The sequence below is a fragment of the Aegilops tauschii genome, chromosome 4 (genome assembly GCF_002575655.3).
Source record: "Aegilops tauschii subsp. strangulata cultivar AL8/78 chromosome 4, Aet v6.0, whole genome shotgun sequence".
NCBI classification, from domain to species: Eukaryota; Viridiplantae; Streptophyta; class Magnoliopsida; order Poales; family Poaceae; genus Aegilops; species Aegilops tauschii.
The window spans coordinates 238,770,954-238,781,648 of record NC_053038.3 but is presented as its reverse complement, the minus strand read 5'-3'; the positions used below and the strand labels follow the sequence as shown (position 1 = coordinate 238,781,648).

The following is a 10,695-nucleotide window of genomic DNA, read 5'->3' as shown; positions in this document are numbered from 1 at the left end:
CAAATTGATCCTTAGGCCACGAAAGATAGACTCCTACTCCAGTAGCAACCGAAGCTTGCACCAATCCTGGAAATTTCTTACATCTGAAAGCTGCATTAGAGTATATTTTAGGACCGACAAGGAGCAAATCAGATTTAAGAGTTTTTCCCTGCAAAGGAAGTTGACCAGGAGAAACTTGAACTTGAGGCACCTCCTGCAAGCTAGACATATGATTAGAAACATCATATAAATCATAAGACAAGGCTTTTGCAACAATGTGCACATGATGAGGGAGGGCTTTTTTCCTATCAAAGAGAAAATCATTTCTAGCCTTCCAAAGACACCACAAAGAATTTAGAATATTTTCGATAGAGACATGTGGATGAGACATGCGAAGAAAGGTAGAAATAGAGGAATGCAAACTAGTATGGCCTTGAATTAAAACATCTGATCTAATGAACCAAGGAGAGGAGAACCATGCCGCACGAGCAAAATCACACAAAAAGAATAAATGGAATTCACCCTCTTGTATACCACACCTACAACAAGCCTGAGAAATATGAGCGGAAAAACGACCCGCCCTTAAACCTGTAGGCAAAGCTTTCCAAAAGAGCCTCCAAGCAAAAGTTTTAACTTTGGGTGACATTTGCTTTTGTTTCCAGATCAACTTAGAAAATCCTTCACCTCCAAAGACACTAAAGAAGGAGCAGCCATGGGATTTTCATGAATTTCTTGCAAAAAAACTTATAAGCAGATTTAGAAGAACAAATACCATTAGAAGAAAGATCCCAACAAAGCAGATCTGGACCATCATCATAGATAATGTCAGTTTGGAGAATCACAGAGGCCAATGGATGCTGAAAAAGAGAATTAACAAGAGCAGAATTCCAAGCTTTTTGACCACGAAGCCAAAGGTCCCTAACTAAACAAGGATATCTGAAGCCAGGCTCTTGAATAATAAGATGATCATGGATAGAGGCCCAAATATTGCACCATGGTGTGCTCCAAGTAGAGATATTACCTTGGGTTAATTGATAAAAAGAATGATCTTTCAACTTGGGAAGCATTTTCAAAACAGAAGTCCAGAAAGCTGATTTAGGCAGAGAAGAAATTGATGTCCAAATAGAAGAGTCATGAAAGTATTTAGCTTTGAGAATGAGGTACATCTGAGAAGAAGGTGATTAGGCAATTCTCCAAGCTGCTGCAATAATGAGACTCTCATTAATAGCCTGCAAATTCCTTATGCCCAGCAAACCTTCTTTCTTAGAATCGCATATGTCTTTCCATTCTCTAAGGCAAAGGCTTCTTCTGGAATCATTTTACCTGACACCTGTCCACCAGAAATTCCTAATAACAACAATAAGTTTTGCAATAAACTTCTTAGTGAACAAAATGTTAGCCATATAATAAACAGGAATAGCAGAGAAAACAGAACGAATCAATTCAAGCCTAGCAGCATGAGAAAGCATATTAGCTTTGTAAGCCGGCAATTTATTCATGAATTTATCCAGAACAAAATTATATGCAACAGTTCTATTTTTAGCAGGAAGAATAAGAGGATGACCAAGATGAGTGAAATTCCTGTTCATGGTAGAAACAGGAAAAACTTGCTTAATCTCTTGTATAGCAGATTGACTGACATGAGTACTAAAAAGAATAGCCGATTTGGCCCAATTTGGAGTTTGACCTGAAATAGAACAAAAGTGATGAATGAGTTGAGCCATAGAATTTGCTTCTTGCATATTAGCTTGGCCACAAACCAACAGATCATCTGCAAACAACAGAGAATGGATAGGAGGGCAATTTGGTCCAAGCTAAATTCCCTGTAGATGTTGAGCAGCTAGAGCTTCATTGAGGGCAAGAGAGAGCTCATTAATGGCAATAACAAACAAATAATAAGACATAGGATAGCCCTGACGAATACCTCTAGAACATCTAAATTTATGAGAAGGCTGCCCATTAATGAGCACAGAGAAAGTAGGCGACGAAATGCACGCATATATCAAGTTAATGAAATGACTATGCAACCCTTTACGTGTGAGAGCAGACCCAATGAAATTCCAATCTAGGCGATCAAAAGCTTTAGCAAGATCAATTTTCAGCATGAAAGCTTGATGATTCCACGATTTAAGAGAGAAAGTGTGAGTAATCTCTTGAGCAATGATGATATTATCACTAATTCTTCTACCCTTAATAAAAGCTTGCTGAGCAGGATCAATATAATCAGGAAGATGAGGTTTAATCCTATTAGCCAACGATTTAGCAATGATTTTATAAACGACATTACAAAGACTAATAGGATGATAATCCATAGGAACCTGAGGCACTAACTTTTTCGGAGTAAGAGCGATATTAGTATCATTAATATGAGGAGGTAAGATACCAGTTTGATAAAAGCTTGCCACAAAGCTGAGTGACTTTCTCTCCTATCCACTCCCAGGCCGCCAAAAATAAAATTCAACATTAAATCCATCCGGACCCGGAGAAGCATTAAGCTTCATATCTTTCAAAATCTGCAAGACTTCATGTTTATCAGGAATAAAATAAGTGGGATCTAAAGAGTTCTCGCGTAAATGAGTGGTGAGAAAAGGTCTCCCAATGTTAAATTTGGCGAGGAGAAGATGTATCTAAAATATTTGACAAAAGTATTAGTAATAGAACTAGGCTTGAAGTGCAACACATCATTCTCATCTTTAATTGAACAAATAGTATTCCTTTTCCTTCTTTTGATCACAACCTGATGAAAAAACTTAGTGTTACAATCACCCCCAATGGCCCAACCCTTCTTGCTTCTCTATTTGTAAAATTGATTAAGTTTAGAGAGAGTGTGCTCATACCTGAGAATAAGAGAGTTTTCCAAGTTATGATCTTGCTGGTGTAGTGGTAGCTGCTGAATCTGATTGATGCTAGTCTCTAATTCCAAAAGTTCTTGATGGAATGGCTTTTTCTTCTTACACCATTTTTAAGGAACCTGCCAAAGAAGAAGATTTTGCTACAAAAGAAGCAGATGCACTATTATTCCAGGGAGATCTAGCAAAGTTACTAAAATCTTTTTCAAGCAACCACCAGTTTTCAAATTTAAACATTTGCCTTGGCTTAACAAAGTTACCATATCTGGAAATAAGAATGGGAGCATGATCACTTAGAATGATAGGCAAATTGAGAACTTTCGTATTAGGAAAATGCGCACACCAATCAGAATTAACAAGACATCTATCCAAGCGTCTGTAAATAGGATTAGAAGTGTGTTGCCTGTTATGCCAAGTGTACGCAGGTCCACTAAAACCAATATAAAAAACCCACAGTTTTTAACAAGAGACCGAAAAGACGACATACGGTAATAATTTACACTACCATTGCAAGCATCAGTATCATACAAGATATCATTAAGGTCTCCCATACACATAATGGGCTTGCCCAGATTATCATACACAAAAGTTGAAACTTGACTCCAAATAGTACTAGTCTGTCTATGATAGGGGACACCATATATACAAGTCAAACAGAAGTGAACACCCGATGCTTGATGAACTACATTCGCAAGGATATAGTGAAAGGAGGTGCTATGAATAGAAACTTTAATATCATCATTCCACATAAGCCAGAGTCCTCCAGAAGCACCTCTAGAAGGAACATTAAAAGTTGTTAGCCATATCAAATCTATTAACAAGATCCACCGGTCGAACCTTGGAAGATTTAATTTCAGAAATAAAGGTTACCTGAGCTTTAGTAGAACGGATCAGATTAGCCAGGAACAACATATGATCATTGTCGAGGTCCCGACCCATAGCTCAACAATTCCAAGCTATGGCTTTCATGGCGCCCGAGGCGCGTTAGGGACATGCGCTGCTGCCCGAGAAAAAGAATCAGTCATGTTCTTTTCTGCTTCAGAGTCAAATTCCATGTCTTCTCCCAACTGATCATTCCTGAAAGCCGCTTTGTCCCCTTGGTGAGAGTTATTAAAGTCATTTAGATTCTCCATTGTGCTTTGAGCTCTGGAACCACACATACCTTGCCAACATCCAAATCCATGTGGTGGAGGCGATCAATGGCAGCAGGAGAGGAAGCCTCTTGACGGGAACTAACTGTACCTATCCTAACAACCAGTGAAGGAGATCGCAAGGGCCATCGATCATAGTTTCCTCCTTCCTCTTGGCCAAAGGCCATAGCTGATCCGCCTTTTACAACATTGATATCTAAATCCATGCTTCCCAAATTCTTGCCTTTGATTCCACGCAAATTATTGGTACTGCCCATTTGAATGGTGCTACTGTCACGCTTCCAAGTGGAAGAACTAGGACAATAGCGAAGAACCTCGTGTGGATGGGAACGCATACCACGAGATCCCCCAGCTTGAGGAATGTCCCATCTGCTACCTCCAGACTGATGGCGACTCCCTTGAGAAGTAGCAGATCCAGGAACCGCGGTGCCAGACATTGGTTCTTCACTGTGAGTGCTTCGAGCAGGTTGGACACCATCACCAGCAAAAGCCCCTAAGGCAGACCCCAAACCACCAGCTGGAGATGGCTAGCCAAGAAGAAGTGGCCTGGAAGGAGGCGCTCCAAGAAGACTCGGACATTGTAGAGCCTGGGAACCAGAGTTGAGAATGAAACTGAGGGCGGCCAACCCAGGAATCTTATCTGAATTTGTCGGATTTCGGGTTCCGGCAAAACCCTTGAGGTTCGAACACTAGGGTGCGCACGAAGATTTCCCCCTACCTAACCACGCCCTCAGCCTCATCGCGATCTCAAAGCCTAGCTCGATGAACCCGCAACACAAGAGACACGAGATTTATACTGGTTCGGGCCACCGTTGTGGTGTAATACCCTACTCCAGTGTGGTGTGGTGGATTGCCTCTTGGGCTGAGGATGAACAGTACAAGGGGAAGAACAGCCTCCAGAGGAGAGGTGTTCTTGTGCTTGGTGGGTGTGAGGATGGAGTGGATCCAGTCCAATATGAGTTGCCTCCTACTGTGGTGGCCAGTCCTATTTATAGAGGCGCGGTCTTCTTCCCAAATATTGAGCGGGAAGGGATGCCACAACGGCCAATTTGAAGGGGGGCAGCTAGTACAAGCTATCCTGACTAAAGGTGGTCTTTGCCTGCCAAAGGCTCTGGTGGTGACGCCGTCTTGGGCTCCACGGTGACCTCCGTCCTGCCGTCCTGCTGGTCTTGGTCTTGTTGCACAGATATGGAAACCTTTGCCTGATGCCTCGGTACTCCTCGCCTGCACTTGCCTCCTTAGCACCAAAGAGGAAATGAGGACACTGTGCGTGCTGGCGCCCGCCTGGTCTTGGTCGTCATGGCTTACGTCATTGGAACCTCGCGAGGTTCACCTTGCCTTGATCTCTCCGCCCCTCGTGAGCTAGCCTGGTGAGGCCGCTCCCGAGGAGGTCTTGTGTCGTCCGCCTCGCGAGGCTTGGCCCCTCGCGAGGGTCTTGAGTGTTTGTTGGTGAAGACGGGCCGTACTGGGCCGCGAGTGGAGCCACACCGTGGGCCGCAGGCAGGCAAGTCTGGGGACCCCGTTCCCAGAACGCCGACAGTAGCCCCCCGGCCCAAGGCGCGCTCGGACTTGGCTTCGAGGCGAAGCCAAAGGGCAAGTGCCTAGCACCGCAGGCCCCAACAGCCTGCGGCTTTGGTTGACGCGTGGCGATTGATTGGACGTGGGCGTCTCCACTTCCCCACGCTGCCTCGGCAACTGCCCGACTTGACGAGTCCCCCTGTCGCTCATCTCTTCCTGCTTTGCTCACTTCTTCTCCCTTGCTCCATTGCTAGTAGCGACACCAGGCGCGGCCCCATGGCAGAGGAAGAAGCTCGCGAGGCGAAATGTCCGCCTAGTCAGGACCAGTACCGGTGCCGGACCTTCGCTCCCGCGTCTTCGACCGGCGGTGCTACTATCCTGCATCCCCGACCGGTGGTACAGGTGAAGGTGACGCCACCAAGGAAGGAGCGCCTCTTGCGGGCGCCGGCGGTGTCCAGGGATGACTAGCTTGCGACTCCTTTCCTGCTTAAACTCCTGCAACATGTATTGTGCCTCGTGGAGGCGTTTAAACTTGTGTTTGATGCTCAGAGAACAATATGTTTTGTAATATTTGCTTTGGGATTTTGCGATTTTCTTCCCATTTGCTTTACGTTCTACGTCGGCAGAGCCCGCCCCGCGCATACCTCAGCCGCCGTTGGGTCGTCCAGATCACCAGGACGAGACCAAGGAGTGAGGGGCTACGTTGCCAGTTAGGCTCCTGAGTCGCGATGCTCATTAGTCCCCCTTGACGCGCAAACAGCTTATGGAAAGGAGATGCAAGGGTAGGTCTAGTGTTCTGCCTCGGCAGGGCACGACCCCGTGCATACCTCAACCGCCGTTGGGTCGTCCGGATCACCAGGACGAGACCAAGGAGTGAGGGGCTACATGGCCAGTTAGGCTTCTGAGTCGTGATGCTCAGGAGTCCCCCTTAACGCTCAAACAACCTTCATACCTTTGTCCTCGCCGAGGCTCGGCTCGGGAGGGGCGCGCGACGACCAGGTCCGGGGGACCTGGCTGGATGGCATACGCTTGGGCGTGACCCGAGCGCAGCCCCCGTGCCCAGCCCCCTCGCGCGACTCTCCCGAGGGGAGGTGTTGCGTTGAGGCCGGACACTGAGCTCAAGGGCTCCCTGAGGTTGATACGGCCGTGGGGCCGCCCTTAGTTGTTTATCACCAACGCGGAGCATAGAGCTTCCGCACTTGCACAGGCATAGCCGCTCCTCGGCAGTGTCGACGGCCAGCGCAGAGCATGCTGCTTCCACTGGTACGTGGGAGGGGACTCCCTATTGTGGAGAGCCCCCGGGGCGTGTACAGCCTCGCCCTGACACGTGGCTTGCACGGCAGGGCTAGACGAGGTGTGTCTGGGCACTCGTGAGCCAGCGCGCGACTCACGAGGCCCTACCTCTAGGCGGGTTGCGCCTGATCTTGGTTCTTGATGGTTGTGGTGGTCCTGCGAGATGGTTAGACAACCTGCGCCGAACGAATCTCCCAAGGTTATCGCATGAGAAGGCCAAGCACCAACGACCCCAGGAGGTGACGTCAACGGGACCGGCCCGCTAGACAGAGCTCAACCGTTGGATTTATCGATGCTGCAGGGACGGGCCCGAGCATAGACGCTGTGCCTAGCCTTCTTATGCGAAGGGTCCTGAAGAAAGACGATCGGCGCGCGGCTCCCATGGTGGGTGACAGTCAAGCAGGTGATAACCATAGATAGATTATGCATGGAAAGCGAGCTAGCTCAGATAAACGCACGAACGATACATGCCACTGGGTCGGACCCGAGCGGCTTGGGGATGATGCAGCCCGAGGGGCGCCCCCAGCAAGGTAAGCTAAAGACATAAAAAAGGGATACACGCCGCAGGAACGGACCCACGCGGCCTGGGAATGATGATGCCCGAGGGGCGCTCCCAGCTAAATAAACTTGGAAGATGTCACCTGGTTCTGTGGTCGAAGGGGTGTTGGGGCAGCTGAAGACGCGTGATAAGGGGTTGCTCCTCACGAGCCACCGGGGCCCTGAGCCTCGGGAGGCTCTGGGGGCCCAGGCGGTTCCTTGAGAACCGTCTCCGTCTCCGCCAGGACTGCGTGGTTCCTGGCCTCCTAAGCCACTAGGATGCTCCGCAGGTTGCGCTGGAAGGCGGACGCCACGCTCGGGAGGCCAAAAGGCATGCGAACGTAGCTGTGAGGCGGGCCCTCGCAGCATCCCACGCGCGAAGGCCAAAAAAGCTCCTGAGATGCGGCCCTGTTGAGCCCTGGGATGTCGATGCAGATGCGCAGGCCCCCGTCCTCGCCTGGATGGGGGGCCGTGCCAGGTGAGCGGCGACCGCCGCACATGGCTCTTGCATCCTGCAGTTCCTGAGTGGTCTTGGCAATGAACTCCTGAGCGCCGGGCGCTCCTCGTCCGGTGTCCTCCTGAGGGAAACGTGTTGCGAAGCACGCCTCCACATGGTGCCCGAGCGCCTCCCTCGTGATGTTGGCAAGGTCAGAGGCCCTCCAGAAGAGAGCCCCCGAGCCCTGCCCGAGGAGGGCGCCGGGCGCGCCTTCCTATGCGAGGGAGGGAGGCGCCCCAGGCGCGGGCGCAGATCCTGACGCGGCTCCACTTGCGGTGCCGCTCTCCTGAGGCCCTGTGCGAAGTAGCTGCTTCTTCTTCTTGGGGACGACCTCAGGAGGGTACTGTGCTGCATTGCTGTCGGAGTCCTCGATTGACGCTGCTTGGAAGGCGCGCTCGAGGGAGCACACCACATCTCTTTCTTCGTAGGGGACTGTGATGATCCCGCCGCTTCCTGGCATCTTGAGGATGTTGTAGCCGTGGTGTGTCACTGCCATGAACTTGGCCAGGGCCGGATACCCGAGGATGGCACTGTATGGTAGACGGATGTGGGCGACGTCGAAGTTGATGAGCTCGGTGCGGTAGTTGTCGCGCTGTCCGAAGGTGACAGGGAGGCGGACCTGCCCTATCGGCATGGTGGAACCGTCGGTCACTCCTGAGAAGGGCTTGGTAGGCTGAAGCTGATTGTAGGGCACTTGAAGGCTGTTGAACGTCTCGACAGACAGGACGTTAAGCCCTGCGCCGCCGTCGATGAGGGTCTTGGTGACTTGTACGTTGCTGATGACGGGTGAGCAAAGCATCGGAAGGGCACCAGCGGTGGCCGCGCACTTGAGCCGATCTGCCGAACTGAAGGTGGTGGCGCACTTGGACCACCTAAGCGGGCGTGTGGCCTCGAGCCTGGGGAGGACTGCGTTCACCTCGCGAGCAAACTGCTTGAAGATTCGCTGAGAGGCTGGGGCTTGAGCTCCGCCCAAGATGCAGGTGATAGCTCGCGACTCCTGGAAGCCCCCAGCCCCCTTGTCCTGATGGTGGTCGTCGTTCCTTCTTGGTGGTGGCAGCAGCGGAGGAAGACCAGCGTTGCCCTGGGGGCGGTCCTCGTGAAGCTGATCCCTCCAGGCGCCTTCGCGAGGCTGATCTTGCCAGCGGTCCTCACGAGGCCGGTCACGCCACTCCTGTCGAGGGCCACGGTCGTCCCAGCGTCCTCCGCCACGCCCTCCTCCTCGGCCGTAGCCCCGGTCATTGCGCTCGGTGGCGTCGACCGAGGCATCCATCTCGAATGGCCCTGAGCTCTTGACAGTCGTTGGTGTTGTGGCTGTGAACGTTGTGGAAGGCGCAATACGGTCGGCTGCTCTTGGATGACTCGGGCTGGTCCCGGCTGCGCTTCCTGTCTGGCTTCGCCGCGAGTACGGCCACTCCCTTGCGCTTCACGTCCTTGGCCTTGGCTTTCTTCTCCTCCAGGTCGGCAGCTGGGAGCTCGAGGAGGGAAAGGCGCCCTTCCTCCGCCCTTGCGCACTTGGTCGCCAGGTTGAACAACTCCAAGGACGTGCACAGCTCCTCGTGGATAGCGAGCTCCTCCTTCATCTTGATATCGCAGGCGCCATCGGAAAACGCGGAGATGATGGCCTCGTTCGTCACCTTGGGGATCTTGAGGCGTACGTTGTTGAAGCGCTGGATGTACTTTTGCAGGGTCTCTCCTGGTTGCTGCTTGATGCGGCGCAGGTCACCCGCGGCCGGAGGGCGGTCGCAGTGCCCTGGAAGTTGGCGACGAAGCAGTCGCGCATCTCGTTCCAGGAGGAGATGGAGCCCGGGGGCAGGTTCAGGAGCCATGAACGAGCGCCATCCTTGAGAGCCATGGGGAACCAGTTCGCCATGACTTTTTCGTCGCCGTTGGCTTCCTCGATGCTCAGCTCGTAGAACTGCAGGAACTCCGCGGGGTCGGGGGTGCCATCGTAGCGAGGAGGCAGGTCTGGCGTGAACCTGCCCGGCCATGCGACGCTACGCAGCTCCGGAGTGAAGGCGCGGCAGCCCGCGGTGGCCACTGGGACCCTTTGCTGATTCGGAGCCTGCCCTTGATGTCCGCGCACCGCCACCGCAGGCGGCGCACGGTCTTGTCGTAGTGGTGCTAGGAGCGCAGGAGCGTTTTCTTGCGGACGGGGAACTTTCGGGGAACTTCTTGGCAGCTTCCTTCTTTGCGCACGGGCGCCCGACGTGGTGGGTCGCGCCGGGGGGCCGCACGCCTTGGCGCCACGACGCCGTCTTGGTGCAGAGGTGGTGGTGGTGGCGCTCCATGAGCCATGTCGCCCGCAGCTGGCGGAGGGCGAGGCAGCAAGAGGGATGGCGCACGGGAGCCCCCTGCGGCGCTGACGAGCTCGACGATGCGGTCTAGCCAGTCCTCGTAGAGGTCGTCGACGGGGCGGTAGAGCAGGAGTTCGCGTGCCATGAGCAGCGCGGCCTGCGCGTCCGTGGGAGCGCGACGAGCGTGAGACGACGAGCCGGCCGGAGTCAGCGACGGAGTGGTGGTGCGGCCGTCCCGCCGCACCAAGGGGTGCAGCGAGGATGCTTGCTGCTCGTTTCCCGCCGGGGCGGTGGCGGCGTTGGCGGCAGGTGACGGAGAACAATGGGGAGGCCCGCCGACGGGAGCCGTCTGAGCAACGCGGGCGGCGAGGGCGACCCGGCGCTCAGCGCGAGCTCGGCGAGCATCCGCCATGGATGCGACGAAGCGACGGGACACGGATCGACGGAAGGAAAGCTTCGGCGCACCCCTACCTGGCGCGCCAAATGTCAGATTTCGGGTTCCGGCAAAACCCTTGAGGTTCGAACACTGGGGTGCGCACGAAGATTTCCCCCTACCTAACCACGCCCTCAGCTTCACC

At 52.8% G+C, this 10,695-nt stretch overlaps 1 protein-coding gene across 1 annotated transcript; it reads right to left on the bottom strand.

The window, feature by feature from the left end:
- Positions 1-3,312: 3,312 nt before the first annotated feature.
- Positions 3,313-9,283, bottom strand: LOC120962928 (uncharacterized). Its single transcript, XM_045227809.2, has 2 exons — positions 3,699-9,283; positions 3,313-3,602 (listed from the first exon to the last, which is right to left on the bottom strand). The coding sequence occupies exon 1, from the start codon at positions 9,091-9,093 to the stop codon at positions 8,038-8,040; it is 1,056 nt and encodes a 351-aa protein (XP_045083744.2). The 5' UTR covers positions 9,094-9,283; the 3' UTR covers positions 3,313-3,602; positions 3,699-8,037.
- Between the last annotated feature and the right edge of the window lie 1,412 nt (positions 9,284-10,695).

What these genes read in the sequence shown, in the direction of transcription:
- LOC120962928 (XM_045227809.2), bottom strand. Translation starts at nt 9,093, where the DNA reads ATGGATGCCTCGGTCGACGCCACCGAGCGCAATGACCGGGGCTACGGC.